We start from the raw sequence: 20,210 nt of genomic DNA, 5'->3' as shown, positions 1-20,210 counted from the left end.
CAGGGTATTTACACTGTATGCCTGCAATGCTATCTAAATAAATGAAATAGAATATTTTAATGAGAATACGTGTTATTCATGCAATAAAGTATACCTGTTTCTTTGTGGCTTTAAATATGGTACATGCTTAATAAGTTACAGGAATTGCCCACTAAGGTCTTTTTTTGTTCTGAAATAACTAACAGACTTTCACATGGAGTTTGAAGTCTTTTTTCTATTTGATGCAGTTTATGTTGGTATAGTATAGCCATGTCAGGGCTAATAAAAATCCAGTGATTTTGCACATGCTAAAAGCTGAATCCTTCAACAATTAAAAGTGAAGTAAAATAGGCCATAGAAATCCTTACCTTCAAAAACCTATGATAACAAAGATAATATGCAATCTGCAGTCTTGCAAGAGCGATGCTGATTGATCTTTTCCCTCTTAGGACTCTGAATCATACATTATACCTATACAACAGGCCAGCTTTTGCTTGTTTCCTGTAATTTAACATGCCTTGAGCTACCCATGTTTCATTTGGGTCAGAAGCTGTCACAAGATAACACGAATTGAAGCCATTATGTGACTTTAGTAAGATTATGTTTATCAACCAAGATTACCCATTATGATGGTTTCCAGGTCAACAGCATGAAATGAGGTTTTTTTAATCTGAAAAAAATTAATATTGTTGTTTCTTCTACAGAGATAATTATTTATAAAGTTAAAGCTAATCTACTAACCCCATTGCCATTCTTAATAGCTTCAGGCTTGTTTCTTGTTCTTTACTATATTCTAAGTTTCTTATTCTAACTGTGCTTGCTTTACTCCTTTTCTGCCCTTAATATTTAGCAGATAGTGGAGATTTGCTGTGTTTATTAGACAAAAAATTCACAAATTTAAAAAAACCTGTATGAAATAAAAAGAAAGTGATAATATAATTAAAAGTTAAAAAAATGAATCCTGCTACCAAATTAGGAAAAAACACACTGATTAATAAAAAATATAGTCATATTTGCTTACCATGGGTTTTGATATCTGTGGGTTATTGCATCAATAGAAGCTTGACTTAGTTCTGCATACTGTAAAAGGAAGAAAATTAATGTACCCTAATTCCAAAGTAAATAGGCAACATGTCTAAGTATCCATATTTCTAGACAAAAAGGGGGTCAGGCTGGAAAATGAAATAGGAAATGCTAAATTCAGCTAAAAGAAGATCAGGGAAGAACATAGTCTTTTGATTCCTGAACAGAGAGAAAAAAGTACAAGAAGTAAAATAACAAGACCTGATGTGCTTTACTTTCCTTTGAAATGAGGGGTATTAGGCAGGTAGTAAGAAAAGCGTAAGGCATCATCAATAAGCTGCTTTCCATCTTTATGATTCTATGTCTAAATAAGAGAGCATTCTAAACTACTATTGTCATTTAGACTCAAACAGGTTAGCTCTTTTCACTTTACTTTCTCCTTATGAAATCAGAAAATGTGGTAGCAAAAACGTAGGAAAGAGCTGGATTATAGACAGACTATGGTAAAAGTGTGGATCTAAAAACGCCTTTCAGAAGGAATAATTCAGAGTATCAATAACGTATTCAGTGGCTTAGAGCCGGTTCCCAGATTAAAAAATAATTCTCACCCCCTCCCATGTGCATTGAAATGATCTGTTATTAATGAATGAGTGGCTGCTACATAGTGACTCCTCCAGGAACTATCCAATGAATAGCACGTCTTGTAAACAAGCACGGGGAATAAAAGTGTCAAATTTATATTGAAAAGTGTCTTGGTCTATAACCATTTCTCAAGTTTCTATACTAGGATTCAGAAACCATGACATGAGTTATCAAAAAGTATTTCACTTCAGTTGTGGAATGCATTTTTTACTTACATTAATATGGGATGCAATATTCATAACATCTCAAAAAGTAGCAAAATCCTGTTATAAAAATTTCAGCATTAAAGGAATGACGTTACTTGGTACTTTTTACATTCTCTTCCCTTTTCCTTTTCCCTCAAGCTTCAGTTTAGAATGACTTTCCTTATTGACTACCATAGAGTTATTTTGTGCTTGAGAAGGCAAATTCATTTGTGTCATCTTCTCAGGGATAAAGACCTGAAAACTTAATCTCTTTAATGTTCACACATAAATTGAATAAACAAAGGAAGGCACAAGATAAACAAGGTCATTATTCCATAGAAATTTTGAAAATAATCTGCATATGATAGAAAGATCATAGGACATCTTTCTCAATTGATTCCTGACACGATTCCCTGAAAATTGAGCTTACATTGACTTCTAAGTACTTTTATCATCAGCGTCTGGATAAATTTTGCAGGACTTGGATGATCTTTGATTTTATGCTATTCTTATTTTTAATAACCAAAACTTACATCTTCTTAATTGGGGAAGATCTTTTTCAGAGACAAAACAACACGTCTTTTTTCCATTCCTCCTATAGCTATCAGTGCCTAATATCATAAACAATTTGTTATCTAAAATAAACCGGTCCTTCTCTATCTTAACAAAATATATCAGGATTTATTTAAACAGCTATGCTTATTGTAGTGTTAAACCCAATGAAACTGAGACTTAAATAAATCATTTTTTTTAAACTGGCCAGTCATTTCTAAGAGTAAAGATTGATTTAAAAACCAATTCAACGTCTTCATAGAAACAGGTAACAATTAGTATATTTTCTATCTTAAATCAGTGAGAACCTTTTACACTTATTTTGGATGTTTTCAACAAAAATAATTACAACTCCAGTTTGGATATTTCCTACAGATCAATCTTCAAATAATTGTGTATTAACAAAAGGGAAATACGTGCTAACTACATTCACATACTGTGAGGTACACAATTTCTAAAATGAGTAAAAACTGTTACATTTGAGTTAAATTAATTGCAGACATTTGGGGCTCATTCTAGTTAAAAATTAAAGTCGGGTCGGGCGTGGTGGCTCAAGCCTGTAATCCCAGCACTTTGGGAGGCCGAGGCGGGTGGATCACGAGGTCGAGAGATCGAGACCATCCTGGTCAACATGGTGAAACCCCATCTCTACGAAAAATACAAAAAATTAGCTGGGCATGGTGGCACGTGCCTGTAATCCCAACTACTCAGGAGGCTGAGGCAGGAGAATTGCCTAAACCCAGGAGGCGGAGGTTGCGGTGAGCCGAGATCGCGCCATTGCTCTCCAGCCTGGGTAGCAAGAGTGAAACTCCATCTCCAAAAAAAAAAAAAAAAAAAAAATTAAAGTCATTGCTTAAGATTTTCATTTTTAATCTCTAACCTCTAGCCTAGTCCTGACACATTTAGGAAGTCTTTTAGGGACTGTTCCTGAGGAATCCTTTTGCTTTGTTGCAACAATCCAAGAGCTTTTTTTAGTATATTCAATTTTGACATTTCTTACTAGAAAGAACAATTTTCCATCTCTCTAACTATGAGGTCTTTCTCACCCATAGAATGAATACAATGGCAATGTAGTTCAAGAATGCGGTAGACACTAAGGGTTTTCTTCTGTAGCCTCCTCCTTGGTAACACAGAACTCTTAGTATCAAACATTTGAGTGGAAAATTCCCTACGGCTATCTTTTCTTATGCTAATGTATTTTTTTCTTCACTTGCCTCAATTTGCAAAATATTACTGTTAACCCCTTAAGGTGTCTTTTTCCCACAGCCTGTGAGAAGCATTTCCATTGTTGCAGCAGGGTCACCAAATTGCATAATGTTGCCTATTCTAGACTGGAACTATTGCAGGGAGAAAGGGGACATAAAGGCCTTTGTATGAATGGAGCATCTGAAGTATTCATTTTACATTCAGAGCATGAGTAGAAACAATTCTTTCTGAAAAATGTCAGTGTTTAAGGCATGGATTCTGTGATGTATTTCTCTTGTTAAAGCAAAAAAAAAAAATGTTCAATGCAGAGACCCATACATATTTCATTTTATGCCACATTATAGATGGGCTTGAGTACCAACATGAATGATATCCTGGTCTTTTACTGTAGTTTTTAAATAATTTGAATTCATCAACTTGCAGCAAATAGACTAAACATTGGATTCTGTGAGTGTGTTCATGTGGCCCCAGTATCTCTGCTTTCTGTGGAGTATCCAAATAATGAGAAACATAGTCTCTCATGTTTCTAGTGTGCTTGTAACACTATAATTTCAAAATCCATGTAGGCAGGAAAATACAGTATACAGAGACATTAATAATACTATATCCCATTTGTTCAGCCTCATCTCATTTGCTGAGCATTCTAAGTGCTTTACATGTGTCTCAATCCATTTAACAATACTCTAAAGTATTATTGTTACCCTATGGTGTGCAGATTTTTTTTTTTTTGAGACAGGGTCTCGCTCTGTCACCCAAGCTAGAGTGCAGTGGCATAATTTCAGCTCACTGCAACCTTTGCCTCCCAAGTTCAAGCAATCCTCCCACCTCAGCCTCCTCAGTAGCTGGGACCACAGGTGTACACCACCATGCCCAGCTTGTAGAGACAGGAGCTTGCCATGTTGCCCAGGCTGGTCTTGAATTTCTGAGCTCAAGATATCCATCTGCCTCAGACCCCCAAAGTGCTGGGATTATAGTTGTGAGTTACTGTGTCCAGCCAGTAGGCAGAATTCTGAGAGAACACCCAAGATTCTCCCCCTCTGGTGGACAGGTGTTCTCTCAGATACTCAACTGAATACTAACCTAGGTGCTACTGTGAAGGGATTTTGTAGATGTAATTAAGGTCCCAAATCAGCTGACTTGAAGAAACAGAGATTATTCTCAGTGGGCGTATGCTAATCAGGAGAGCTCTTAAAAAGACCTAGGCTCTTCTTGGCAAAGGAGATTTGAAGCATTAGAGGGATTTAACATGAAGGAGACTCTCCACAGCTGGCTTTAAAGATGTGGAGGGGTCATTGGGTGAGGTGCCTGGGTGGCCTCTGAATGTTGAGAATGGCCCCTGGCTGACAACCTGCAAATAAATACAACCTCAGCCCTACAACCATAAGAAGTCTTCCACAACCACATGAACTTCGAAGACAGCCCCAGCCTCAGACGGCTTCACAGCCACAGTTAACACCTTCATCTTTGTGAGAGCTGAGTGGCATGCCCAGTCATGCCATCCCTGGATTTCTGACCTACAGAACTGTGAGCATATAAATGAGTATTGATTTAAGCTGCTAAATTTTTGGTAATTTGTTATGCCATAGAAAACCAACATAATCCCCATTTCATACATGGGAAAACTGAGGCATTATAAAAAAAACAGTATTCAGACTAGCATGCAAAGGAGAAAAGAGGGAATATAAAAAATTCTTCAACTGGCTATTTTAGCTTGAAAGCCACATTCCATTTTTCACTAAGGCCATGTATTAGTCCATTTTCATCCTGCTATGAAAATACTACCCGAGATTGGGTAAACTGGAAAAAAAAAAAAAAAAAGAGGTTTAATTTAATTGACTCACAGTTCCACATGGCTGGGGAGGCCTCAGGAAACTTATAATCATGGCAGAAAAGGAAGCAGGCATGTCTTACACGGTGGCAGGCAAGAGAGAGCCAGGAGGGAAGCCCCTTATCAAACCATCAGATCTTATGAGAACTCACCATCAGGAGAACAGCATGGGGAAAACCACCCCTCCAATCCAATGACCCTCCCCCTACCAGGTCCTTTTCTTGACTGATGGAGATTATGAGAATTACAATTCTAAATTAAATTTGGAGGGAGACACAAAGCCAAACCCTATCAGACCACAAACACAGATTTACCCTGAGAAGCGATATGAATGCTAAGTGCCTCATTAATTCTCAGAGAAAAGGCATATTTTTCAATGCTGTGGGTGGAAATCAAAAAACAACAACAACAATAACAAAGATAAATTTGTTATTTTTTCCCACTATCCTTCCAAGGAGATAAATAGGTTCCTTAATTCATGCTATAATTCAAAATACACGAAGATTTTTTTTAAAAAAAGAAAAACCGGAAATGATTTTCTTGGGAATTGTTATGGTTTGAGACAGATAACCAACCATTCTGTTATCAGCGCTTTATCCAGAGCTGGTTGATGATTCCTAGCAGGGTCTGAAATCTGAGTGGACTATTCAAGCAACAGAAAGCTATTCAAGTACTTCCAAGATGCTACATGTGTTCAGCACAGTTTCTGAAATGTTATCAAGGGCCTACTTTGCAACTGTACTCACCCTTGGAGTTTTCTAATGTGTCTGACACTGTTGTTAATTCTAAGGTTAGAAAATGTACTCTCCCAAGTTAATTGTCCAATCGGCTCTACAACTACAGGTTGTAGAAGAAGCAACATGAACGTGGGATTTGATATGAGGGAGACTGTGCCCAGTTTCCTTAAGTTTCTGTTTAAATAAAAGGTAAATAGTTTTGAATGATTTTATTGAATAAGCTGGGCGTAGATTAGTTGCTAACACACTTAAAAATTTATTACTGTTCATTCAATAGTAATAAATTTTTACTGTTCATTCAACAGTAATAAATTTCTTTCAACAAAGACACTGCATAAGATTTCTCATCATGCTGGGCGTGGTGGCTCAAGCCTGTAATCCCAGCACTTTGGGAGGCCGAGGCGGGTGGATCACAAGGTCGAGAGATCGGGACCATCCTGGTCAACATGATGAAACCCCGTCTCTACTAAAAATACAAAAAATTAGCTGGGCATGGTGGCTCGTGCCTGTAATCCCAGCTACTCAGGAGGCTGAGGCAGGAGAATTGCCTGAAGCCAGGAGGCGGAGGTTGCAGCGAGCCGAGATCGCGCCATTGCACTCCAGCCTGGGTAACAAGAGAGAAACTCCGTCTCAAAAAAAAAAAAAAAAAGATTTCTCATTATTTACTGATAATCATCTATGCCATGCTAAGCACTAGGAGATGGTGGGAGGGAACCGCGATTGAAGTTGTCAGTACAAAGACACATACAACAGATCTCAGACCTCAACTTGCTTAAAGCCATTGCAATGTGGCTGGGATTGTGCAGTGCATTTATTGACAATAGTCCCACTAAACTTCCACAGCGAAATTTTCCTATGAATTCTTCCCAAGTAGGTGGTCACAGTGGATTTCTATAGCGTATATTTTCAGTGCAATTTCTTCACGCCCAAACACAGAACTGAGACCGTGGAGTGGGGGCCCCCTATATTTAATGAATTGTTCCTAAACTTCCCCAATTAAAGTTCCTTGGTTTCCCATATTTAATCCTGGGAAAAGAAATCTCCAGGTTTCTGGTATCATTTGCTATGCATGCTATGCATATTTGTCAATATAGCTGAGATACCCTGGGAGTGTTGTATATGAATAATAGGGAAAACTAGAGTCATACATTTACAATGATTTAAAGAGTTTCCTCCCATGATCTTAAAAGCACAGGATTAATCCAGATTTAGAAAACAGATGTCCTGGTATTTGATCCACCTGCACTTGGGATATTGGCTCACACACAAATTTCAGAATTCTTTGACAATATACTTAACAGCCTATCTATGGAGTCATACCACAATTTTACTAGCACCTATTCTAAGTTATAGAATCTTTTCTTAGCTTTGTATGTCACTATCATCAAATAACATTTGTTGAAAAATCTATGACATATGCTTAATTACTAACTTTAAAAAGCTTAATTTTTTAAAAAGGTGATATTTACATTTAGGCACATACTCCAGATATTATGTCAATAATAGTTATAAGAGTTTATAACTACCCACAATGTATTTTTAGCCTGCCTAAATTAAGGGATAAAATCATCTACCAAGCTTTACATTACTTGGATTCTCTTTCTTTCCTTTTTTCGCCTAAATTTTCACATCCTAACAAGTGATGTGATGATTAGGACTTTTGTTCTCCAATTTGCTAATAATTTTCTAGAAAGTCTCCTCTAAAAGAGAGAGAGAGCCCTGTGTTTGAGAGGCTAGGTAATTTGGGGCCGGGATGCCCCCTGCAATGTGGCAGCATTGCTGGCTACCAAGAGAGCCTCCATTCCAAATGCATTATTCTTTGTGGAACCGCTTTGAACACAGCACAGAGAGTGCAAATCAGTGATACATGCCTCCCGTGATGTTTCTGTGGTCTGTTAGAAAAAGGAAGCATCAAACATAAAATTTAGAATCTGGAAATTTAGACACAAGTACAATTTTATAAGGAAATTGTTTCCTTCAATGTATTTGAGAGTCCCATAAAGCTAAGCTTTGTAAAATGGAGAAAATGTAACATCTGTATATAAGGAGGTTAATGATGTTAATATATTATTTTTAAGAAAAAGGAGGGTTATTTGGTCTCCACAATCAATGTTTCTCCTGCCTCACAGATGGTCAGCACGTGGTACTCTCTCACTAAAGCCTCTTCTGCTGGTATCCTAAGACATATTGCTTTATACAGCCCTTAAGGATGAAAGGTGCTAATTATTTTTATATTAAACCACAAACTGTTAGGATGCAAATAAACGCAAGTAAAAAGTGATACTGAACACACACTCATCTGGGAAAGAACAGCAGCCCTCCCAAGACATGCCTAATTTTAGAAAAGCTATTTTCTATTTTGCTTTTATAACTTAGTTGAGAAAGGAAGCTTTATTATGTTTCTAAAATCGTCTATACTGATAACAACATCTGGAGATTAGGAATTTTAATGAGACTTAAAACTGGCGGCTATTTTTATGATTGCTCTAGATGAACCCCAAGGTAAATGAGAATTTGGGGATTAAAAAATGCAGAAATTCTGAAATACGTATTTTGGTGGTTTACAGACTTATCAACTCTGTGCTGGCAATACGTTTTTCCCAGATGAATCTGAAAACACAGAGGATACTGTTATGTAGGAGAGGGTAGTTTGGAAGATTACATGGAGTTAGTGCAAGGAAAGAGGGTTTGGCTTGGTGAGAACTCCATTTTTTTTCCCCCATAATGCCAATAATTGTATTTGGCATGTTTTGAAAGGCAATAGTGTTTATAAAATACAAATTCAAAAATAACTAGTATCAAGCTATTTCTTATTATGTCAAATATGTGGATGGCATCATCTCTACTATTTATTATTTTATTTATTTTTAAGATGGACTATCATTCTGTCACCCAGGCTGGAGTGCAGTGGCACGATCTTGGCTCACTGCAACTTCCTCTTCCTGAGTTTAAGCAATTCTCCTGCCTCAGCCTCCCGAGTAGCTGAGTTTACAGGCATGTGCCACCACCCCCAGCTTATTTTTGTGTTTTAGTAGAGACAGGTTCACTTATTAGCTAAGCTGATCTCAAACTCCTGACCCCAAATGATCCGTCTGCCTCAGCCTCCCAAACTGCTGGGATTACAGGCATTAGCCACTGTGCCCAGCCTCTACTATTTATTGATATTATAAATGAATTATATTGTGTGCAAATGATGCCAGTCAGATGCTACGAGACAACTGAGGGAACCATGAAGAAAGGGCTGTATACCTTATAAGAGAAAGGCAAGTAGGTTCGACCCCAGCCTGACCCTGCGTTATAGAAAAATAACACAGCTGTGTACTTTATAAAGTGGTTCCAACCTAATATTCTAACTCATTGCCTATCATTGCATTTCATACATCCTGTATTCCTCTGAGTCCTTATTTCACATGACTTGGGTTGAAATTCTGGCTCTCCCATTTACAAGCTGTGTGGCCTCAGGCAAGGAACCTCACCTGTTTATCCCTCAGTTTCCTCAGCTGTAAATCACCACAGCACCATTCTTAATCAACAATCAAGCGTAGCTCTTTCTATGTTTACCTTTTTAAAATAAATTCACTGAGCAAAATGCCTAATAAACCAACCTTGGATGAGTTTATTCCTTAGCCATCGAGAAATCTGACATTTCATCCGAAGTCTGCTCAAATATCCATAAAACCGTCACAAAGACATTCTATTTCATGAGAGCGGAACTTTTAACACTTAAAATCGAGGCAGAGATTTCAAAGCCTCAAAAATTTTGGTTTTTATTATATCATATTATTATAAATATATTGATGGGTTCCCACGATTCTATTACCTCTTAGAGTTTTTAAAAGATATATATTGGTTATATTATGATTAATTGATTTAATATTGTCTTTGGGATCACACCAATGAAAAGTTAGTCATCTTGTTCAGTATAACATTGTTTCTGTGAGAAAACCAAGTAAATTATTTTGTCACGAGGTCAGAGCACAGGAGTAGAAAATGGACATTAGGAACCCAGCAGACCCTGTTGTGGTTTGGGTTAAAGAAAGGCCAGCGATACCACCAGCTAGGAGGAGACACGACCAGCTAAGAAGTAGTTAGAAAAGTTCCTCAGGTTAGCATGGGATTGAAACCAAAGAAATTGTTTCAGTTGTCTCCATATATTCTTGCATATAGTTTGGCAGAGACCAAATTCATTTTTCAAAAGAATGTGCTGCTCTTAAATCTGAGATAATAAAAGTAATGGTCTGTTCTGGTTTATAGATACATTTATTATTATTGCATTGTAACCCATGTAAGAGTAGGAAATAGCTAAACATTTTAAAAATCCAGAAAAGAAACTCGATCTTGTGATTTTTACTGACCTCCGTAACGTGGGGAAAGTTTTTCAGGTGTCACTCAGCATGGAAGTTATTATCTTCCTGCAAAAAGCCAGATGATCTGCAGAACCCCTCCTAGTGCCCCAAATGAGAGAGACCATTCCCTGGTAGGAGGCAGCTGCTCCAGGCATTTTACCAAGACTCGATTGGAGGTGCCTGAGTGTCCTTAGCCGCCAGTCTTACATAAACCTGGAGCAGTAAATTAGGCAGAGCAGCTGTTAGAGCTATAAAAATCCAGGAGACGAAAGTTTGCTTAAAATCTAAGCTCTGAGTAATTGCCACAAGAGACACTGAGGAGTCTCTATAGTTAGACTAAAACAAGAAGTGATCATTTTGATTTGGATTATTACAGGACAAGGAAGAGCAAGGAATATGGAAACGATGTACAGACAGGTAAGAAACTGGAAAAGAACAGGAAGTGGATTGAGACATTTCTCACAGTGACACCACACTGAGAAGTTTACCAGCTCCCTTGTGAGGCGGGCCCTGGGTTAATGCCACCACTCTTGTGTATTCGTCGTAATTAGGAACATGTTTGTATGTATGGAGTGTATGTGTATGTATCAGCTCAGGTGTCAATTAATGCACCAAGTCTGATTTTTTTAGAAGTAGCTGCCTGAAGCACAGGGTTGATAAGGAATCAAAGTCTGAGTCTAGATGCAAAAAAAGATACTGTGGGCTGGGCATGGTGGCTCATGCCTGTAATTCCAGCACATTGGGAGGCTGAGGCAGGAGGATCACTTAAGCTCAGGAGTTTGAGACCAGTCTGGGCAACATAGATGTTGTCTCTACTAAAAAAAAATAAAAATAAAAGAAAAATAAAAAATTGTTTTTTAATTATCTGGGTGTGGTGGCATATGCCTCTAGTTTCAGCTACTCAGAAGGCTGAGGTAGGAGGACTGTTTGAGCCCAGGAGATGGGGGCTGCAGTGAGCTCTGAGTGTGCCACTGTACTCCAGCCTGGCTGACAGCATGAGACATTGTCTCAAAAAAAAAAAAAAAAAAGATATTTTGATCTGCCTTGGATGGAAACAGAAAGGTATGCCTTAGATGCAAAGGGAGAGATTAATAGCCCTAGTGACAAAACCTAGATCTGAATTGATAAGGAAATTATAGATGCTTCAATGCTAGTATGTATGGTCATTCTCAGTGAATCTCGTTTTCCCTATTACAAACCTCTAAGTCCAAGGAGCTTTAAGGTATTGTTCAAGATTGTTATCTGTGACAGTAGACCCTTGAAAACAATTACTGTTAAAATACCAGGGCCAAGAAAATGCACAGATGATAAACAACAACCCTTACAGCATATTCCAAGCAGTTTCTGAGGGTGCCGCAGCTGGGGAAGAAAATCACTGCATGGCTCACAATCTCAGAGACAGAGAGGACCCCATTACCCAGCAGTGCAGTGATTAAAAGCAGTCCAAGAAATACTAATATACGGAATAAATACATTCCTGGAAGGCTAACTCACAGCTATTGTCTCTTTCGGATTCCCAGCTTGCTTTAAAGACGCAAGAATGCTTGATTGCAGTTCATTTGAGCAGAAAAATGGGTCCTTACGTTAAAGAAGAAGAGAGGCTATACACACTCAAGATGGTCTGACAGATTGAGGGCTGTGTCCGAGAGCAGGGCATCATCACCCAATGAGAAACACCAACACAACGCAAGTTCTGGACTTTATTCAAACCAGTTGCCTTGCTTTGGGGCCGGACTCTTCTTGCTGGTGGCTAGTTTGCTATTTAATCAAATTTCAGATTTTCCTTTTTAGTGCCCAAGTGGAAAAGGACACAGTTTAAGAACTTAAAAGCATTCATTATACTCAGCTTGTCACATGCTCAGAAACCGGTCTTCTTTGGAATATGTTGTAAGAGACATTCCTTATCATCGGCGCACTTTCTTGGCCCTGGCATTTTAACATATTACAATATGCTAAATATAATATTAAATTTAATGAAATAATGAAATACAACCACAACAGTACTAACAGCTAAAATCTGGATGTCAGCCTGGTGTCAGGATCGTGCCCACTGCATTCCTTGTGTTCTCACATTTAGTCCTCACAGCATAACAATGAAACACATAAAGGGCTTGACACACGCCAGTTACTGCTTCTGGCGCTTTACGAGTATTAAATTGTGTACCCGTTAACCTAGAACTAAGATTTTATAATGAAGACAAATTTATTCACACATTTGTCTGAAGCGCCGGGCGCGGTGGCTCAAGCCTGTAATCCCAGCACTTTGGGAGGCCGAGGCGGGTGGATCACAGGGTCAAGAGATCAAGACCATCCTGGTCAACAAGGTGAAACCCTGTCTCTACTAAAAATACAAAAAAATTAGCTGGGCATGGTGGTGCATGCCTGTAATCTCAGCTACTCAGGAGGCTGAGGCAGGAGAATTGCCTGAACCCAGGAGGCAGAGGTTGTGGTGAGCCGAGATCGCGCCATTGCACTCCAGCCTGGGTAACAAGAGGGAAACTCCATCTCAAAAAAAAAAAAAAAAAAGACACTGAAGCACAGAGGTAAATGAACTTAACCAAGACCATACACACTAATAGGTGGCAGAACTAGGATAGTCAGTCAGGTGACCCTGTGAAATGGGCCTCTGAATACTGACTTGTAGAAGAGGAACAGACGAAGATGCAGAAAGGTGAACTCATTTGCCCGAGGTCACAGAGCTAGACCTAAGTCACAGTGTAACCCCTAAGACTGCACTCCCATCCACCCTCCTAGACTGCAATGGTTTGGTCCAGAAAAAGGGTTTTCCGGCCGGGTGTGGTGGCTCATGCCTGTAATCTCAGCACTTTGGGAGGCTGAAGCAGGTAGATCACCTGAGGTCCGAAGTTTGAGACCAGACTGGCCAACATGGTAAAACCCCATTTCTACTAAAAATACAAAAATTAGCTGGGCACAGTGGCACGTGCCTGTAGTCCCAGCTACTCGGCAGGCTGAGGCAGGAGAATCACTTGACCGGAGGTAGAGGTTACAGTGAACCAAGACCGCGCCACTGCACTCCAGCCTGGGCGACAGAGTGAGACTCTGTCTCAAAAAAGACAAAAAAAAAAGTTTTCCTTTTGTTAACTTTTACCAGATGAGACTGTCTTGGTTTGCCTTAAGAATTTGAGGAAATTCAGTTATTGCATGATTCATACATCCAATTTTCAAACAACGCAAAGGCCTTCCTGGAAAAAAATATCCAAATTCTCAGATTTTACTTCTAAAACCATTTGTATACTCTTCTGTTTCAGAGGAGACACCGTGACCTCATGCCTATGTCTATATCACCAAAGGGAAATAAGACAAGGTTTCTAAAACCCTCTGACAACATACACTGAATTATTAACACTTGAAATGAAGGCATTATCTATACAGTGAATCTTAAAGATCTGAGATGCATGTGTTAGGTTTGTAGATTATGCCCAGCACCGGCTGCTCTTTGTACCACCCACGCACGACGCAGTGCTAGGATGGGGGAAGTGTGTGCAAGTGCCTCAGCCTGAATGTGAATCAGAACACCTTCCAAAGCCAAACACAAAGGCTTCTGGACTATCCATGGCTTCATTTTCTTCATACCCTTCCCTTGGTGCATTAAAGGGGCTCCAGGAGTGTTGCGGAGCCATGCATTTATTCACACATTTGTCTTCCTGCAAAATTCGAACCTCTTTATGTCTCAATGAGAAATCAAGCACCCGACATTTCCTTTGGAAGCAAATTCATAAAGAATTCAATTTAGAAAACAGTGTACTATGAAGAGCATAAATTTAAGAGCAATACCTTGATATGAAAGCCACTCTCCAGTCTTGATCTGTTGATAAAATTATACTGTGGTATTCCCCAACCAATTTCGCCAACGTACTCATGTTTATATTTTGCTGGGAAGCTTCTATTCAAGGCAGGCCTCCATAAATATCTGAGATCTCCGGTTTTTTCTAACACGGGATGCTGTTCTCCTACATAGGAAGTGTGTTGATGAACTTTGGGCAAATAATCCTTTACATAGTCTGGACCTGTGAAAGAAAAAGTATTTAAAACTTCTCCACCCTTTATTCTAAGATACTTTTTCTATTTTAACCTTGGAAATGCTAATAGCCAATAATTTACATGGCACTATGTTCGAGGTGCTATTACAAGCCTTCTAGATATGTTAATTCAGTTAATGCTTATTAATAACCAAATAAGATTTGCAAAATTATTTTCCCTAGTTTATGTATGGGGGAAATGAGGTACAGAAAGATTGGCTACTTGTCCAGAATTACAGCTAACAAGCTCTCTGTTACCCAGGCAGGCTGATGTGAAGGTTGGGCTCTACATTGCCCCACTAAACTGCTTTGTTTATAAATCAACTTATTATAGACATGGGCTGGATGTGGTGGTTTATGCCTGTAATCCCAGCACTTTGAGAGGCCAAAGTGAGCAGATCTCCTGAGCTCAGGAATCTGAGACCATCCTGGATAACTAGTGAGACCCTGTCTCTACAAAAAAAAAAAAAAAAAAAGTTAAAAATTAGCCAGGCATGGTGGCACACACCTGTGATGTTTGGGAGACAGAGGTAAGAGTATTGTTAAGCCCAGGAGGTGGAGGTTGCAGTGAACTACTATTGGGCCACTGCACAGCTTGAGCAGCAGAGCAAGACTGTCTCAAAAAGACTTGATATATACTAAAATTTAACAAATGCCACATTTGCAGAATGTAGGCCTTCAGACACTGAGGTATTTTATCTAGATAGATAAAAATCTGAAATGAGTATTAGAATACTCCCCAAATGTATTAGCAAAAATTGAAAAATGGAGAAAACTGTTAGATGAGGATAGCTTATAACAGATGATGACTAAAGAAAGAAGTATTTATATTTTAAACGTAAAACAATGAACAAAAAATAATCAATGAATTATAGAAGTGGGTGAAACAAGCAGATATAAGAGAAGGTCTGGAAAAACATCACTTAAATTCTTTTTTTAAATTATACTTTAAGTTCTGGGATACATGTGCAGAACATGCAGGTTTGCTACATAAGTATACATGTGCCATGGTGGTTTGCTGCACCTATGAACCCATCATCTACATTAGGTATTCCTCCCAATGCTATCCCTCCCCAACGCCCTCAGCCACTGACAGGTTCCGGTGTGTGATGTTCCCCTTCCTGTGTCCATATGTTCTCACTGGTCAACTTCCACTTATGATTGAGAACATGCGGTGTTTGGTGTTGCTATGTTAGCTTGCTGAAAATGATGGTTTCCAGCTTCATCTATGTCCCTCAGAAGAATGAACTCATCCTTCATTATGGCTGCATAGTATTCCATGGTGTATATGTGACACATTTTCATCATCCAATCTATCATTGATGGGCATTTGAGTTGGTTCCAAGTCTTTGCTATTGTGAACAGTGCCACAACAAACATGTGTGCATGTGTCTTTATAGAAAGATTTCTAATCCTTTGGGTATATACCCAGTAATGGGATTGCTGCATCAAATGGTATTTCTAGTTCCAAATCCTTGAGGAATCACCACACTGTCTTCCACAATGGGTGAACTAACTTATACTCCCACCAAGTGTAAAAGCATTTCTATTTCTCCACATCCTCTCCAGCATCTGTTGTTTCCTGACTTTTTCATGATTGCCATTCTAACTGGCATGAGATAGTATCTCATTGTGGTTTTGATTTACATTTCTCTACTGACCAGTCATGATGAGTTTTTTATGTATTTCTTGACCACATAAATGTCTTCTTTTGAGAAGTATCTGTTCATACTCTTTGCCCACATCATGATGATTGTTTTTTTTCTTGTAAATTTGTTTAAATTCTTTGTAGATTCTGGATATTAGCTCTTCGTCAGATGGATAGACTGCAAATATTTTCTCCCATTTTGCAGGTTGCCTGTTCACTCTTATGATAGTTTCTTTTGCTGTGCAGAAGCTCTTTAGTTTAAATTCCATTTGTCTATTTTGGCTTTTGTTGCTGATGCTTTTGGTGTTTTAGTCATGAAGTCTTTGCCCATGCCTATGTCACAAATGGTATTACCTAGGTTTTCTTCTAGGATCTTTATGGTCTTAGGTCTTTTGTTTAAGTCTTTAATCCATCTTGAGTTAATTTTTGAATAAAGTGTAAGGAAAGGGTCCAGTTTCAGTTTTCTGCATATGGCTAGCCAGTTTTCCCAACACCATATATTAAATAGGAAATTTTTTCTCCATTGCTTGTTTTTGTCGGGTTTGTCAAGGATCAGATGTTTGTAGACGTGTGGTCTTATTTCTGAGATATCTATTCTGTTCCATTGGTCTATGTGCAAGGAAGCTAAGAACCTTGAAAAAGGTTTAGAGGAATTGCTAGCTAGACTAACCAGTCTAGAGAATAAAACAAGTGACCTGATGGGGCTGAAAAACACAGCATGAGAACTTCCTGATGCATATACAAGTATCAATAGCCACATCAATCAAGCAGAAGAAAGGATATCAGACTGAAGATCAACTTAATGAAATAAAACATGAAGACAAGATTAGAGAGAAAAGAATGAAAAGGAACGGTGTACCTGAAAGTGACTGGAACCATGTTGGAAAACATACTTCAGGATATTATCCAGGAGAACGTCTCCAACCTAGCAAGACAGGCCAACATTCAAATTCAGGAAATAGAGAGAACACCACAAAGACAGTCCTCACAAAGAGCAACCCCAAGACACATCATTGTCAGCTTGGGTTAGACACAAAGGAAGGCCCATCAGACTAACAGCAGCCCTCTCTGCAGAAACCCTAACAAGCTAGAAGAGAGTGGCAGACAATATTCAACATTCTTAAAGAATTTTCAACCCAGAATTTCATATCTAGCCAAACTAAGCTTCATAAGTGAAGGAGAAATAAAATCCTTTACAAACAAGCAAATGCTGAGAGATTTTGTCACCACCAGGCCTGCCTTGCAAGAGTTCCTGAAGGAAGCACTAAATATGGAAAGGAAAAACTAGTACCAGCCACCACAAAAACAAACCAAAATGTAAAGATCATAAACACTATGAAGAAATTTCATCAACCTATGGGCAAAATAACCAGCTAGCATCATAATGACAGGATCAAATTCACATATAACAGTATTAACCTTAAATGTAAATGGGCTAAATGCCCCAATTAAAAGACACAGACTGGCAAATTGCATAGTCAAGACCCATCAGGGTGCTGTATTCAGGAGACCCATCTCACGTGCAAAGACACACATAGACTCAAAATAAATGGATGGAGGAATATTTACCAAGCAAATGGAAAGCAAAAAAAAAACAAAACAAAACAAAACAAAACAGGAGTTGCAATCCTTGTCTCTAGTAAAACAGACTTTAAACCAATGAAGATCAAAAAAGACAAAGAAGAGCATTACATAATATAAAGGGATCAATGCAACAAGAAAAGCTAATTCTAAACATATATGCACCCAATACAGGAGCACCCAGATACATAAAGCAAGTTCTTAGAGATATACAAGAAGAATTAGGCTCCCACACAGAAATAGTGAGAGACTTGAATACCCCACTGTCGATATTAGACAGATCAACAAGACAGAAAATTAACAGCTTTATTCACAACTTGAACTCAGCTCTGGACCAAGTGGACCTAATAGACATCTACAGAACTCTCCACCCCATATCAACAGAGTATACCTTCTTCTTAGCGCCACATAGCACTTATTCTAAAATCGACCACATAATAAAAAGTAAAACACTCCTCAGCAAATGCAAAAGAACAGAAATCCTAACAGTCTCTCAGACCACAGTGCAATCAAATTAGAACTCAGGATTAAGAAACTCACTTAAGGCCGGGCGCAGTGGCTCATGCCTGTAATCTCAACACTTTGGGAGGCCAAAGCGGGTGGATCACAAGGTCAAGAGATCGAGACCATCCTGGTTCAACGTGGTAAAACCCCGTCTCCACTAAAAATACAAAAAATTAGCTGGGCATGGTGGCGCGTGCCTGTAATCCCAGCTACTCAGGAGACTGAGGCAGAAGAATTGCCTGAACCCAGGAGGCGGAGGTTGCAGTGAGCAGAGATTGCGCCATTGCACTCCAGCCTGGGTAACAAGAGGGAAACGCCATCTCAAAAAAAAAAAAAAAAAAAAAAAAAACTCACTTAAAACTGCACAATTACATGGAAACTCAACAACCTGCTCCTAAATGACTACTGGTTAAATAACAAAATTAAGGCAGAAATAAAGAAGTTCTTTGAAACCAATGAGAACAAAGACACAACATACCAGAATCAGAATCTCTGGGACATAGCTAAAGCAGTGTTTAGAGGGAAATTTATAGCACTAAATGCCCATAGGAGAAAGCAGGAAAGATCTAAAGTTGACACCCTAACATCACAATTAAAAGAACTAGAGAAGCAAGAGCAAACAAATTCAAAAGCTAGCAGAAGACAAGACATAACTAAGATCAGAGCAGAACTGAAGGAGATGGAGGCACAAAAAAACTCTTCAAAAGAATCAGTGAATCCAGAAGCTGGATTTGTTTTAAAAGATCAACAAATAGATAGACTGCTAGCCAGACCAATAAAAAAGAAAAGAGAGAAGCATCAAATAGACACAATAAAAAATGACAAAGGGGATATCATCACTGATCCCACAGAAATACAAGCTACCATCAGAGAGTAGTATAAATACTTCTACACAAATAAACTAGAAAATCTAGAAGAAACGGATAAATTCCTGAACAAATACATACTCTCAGGATTAAACCAGGAAGAGGTTAAATCCCTGAATAGACCAATAGCAAGTTCTACAATTGAGGCAGTAATTAATAGCTTACCAACCAAAAAAAGCTCAGAACCAGACAGATTTATAGCCAACTTCTACCAGAGGTACAAAGAGGATCTGTACCATTCCTTCTGAAACTATCCCAAACAATAGAAAAAGAGGGACTCCTCCCTAACTTGTTTTATGAGGCCAGCATCATCCTGATACCAAAACATGGCAGAGATACACTTGAAAAAAATTTCAAGCCAATATCCCTGATTAACATCAATGGAAAAGCCTCAATAAAATACTGGCAAATCAAATCCAGCAGCACATCAAGAAGCTTATCTACCACGATCAAGTCAGCTTCATCCCTAGGATGCAAGGCTGGTTCAACGTATGCAAATCAATAAACATAAACCATCCCATAAACAGAACCAATGACAAAAACCACATGATTATCTCAATAGATACAGAAAAGGCCTTTGATAAAATTCAACATCCCTTCATGCTAAAAATTCTCAATAAGCTAGGTATTGATGGAAGATACCTCAAAATAATAAGAGCTATTTATGATAAACTTACAGCCCAATATCACACAAAATGGGAAAAAGCTGGAAGCATTCCCTTTGAACACCAACACGAGACAAGGATGGCCTCTCTCGCCACTCCTATTCAATATAGTACTGGAAGTTCTGGCCAGGGAAATCAGGCAAGAGAAAGAAATACAAAGTATTCAGATAGGAAGAAAGGAAGTCAAATTATCTGTTTGCAGATGACATGATTGTATATTTAGAAAACCCCATTGTCTCAGCCCAAACTCTCCTTAAGCTGATAAGCAACTTCAGCAAAGTCTCGAGATACAAAATCAATGTGTAAAAATCACAAGCATTCCTATACACTAATAATAGACAAACAGCCAAATCGTGAGTGAACTCCTATTTACAAATGCTACAAAGAAAATAAAATACCTAGGAATAC

At 38.5% G+C, this 20,210-nt stretch overlaps 1 protein-coding gene across 1 annotated transcript in view; it reads right to left on the bottom strand.

The window, feature by feature from the left end:
- SPMIP2 (sperm microtubule inner protein 2) overlaps window positions 1-20,210 on the bottom strand; it is a 119,552-nt gene that overhangs the window by 52,181 nt on the left and 47,161 nt on the right. Inside the window, exons 2-3 of the mRNA XM_003927931.4 lie at window positions 14,294-14,526; window positions 1,001-1,059 (exon numbers count right to left, since the gene is read on the bottom strand). Coding sequence (XP_003927980.3) covers window positions 1,001-1,059; window positions 14,294-14,526 — 292 coding nt within the window. The remainder of the gene's footprint in view (window positions 1-1,000; window positions 1,060-14,293; window positions 14,527-20,210) is intronic.

The sequence above is a fragment of the Saimiri boliviensis genome, chromosome 3, assembly GCF_048565385.1.
Source record: "Saimiri boliviensis isolate mSaiBol1 chromosome 3, mSaiBol1.pri, whole genome shotgun sequence".
In the NCBI taxonomy this organism is placed as follows: Eukaryota; Metazoa; Chordata; class Mammalia; order Primates; family Cebidae; genus Saimiri; species Saimiri boliviensis.
The sequence above is the reverse complement of the archived record's forward strand: the minus strand, read 5'-3'. Positions and strand labels throughout refer to the sequence as shown.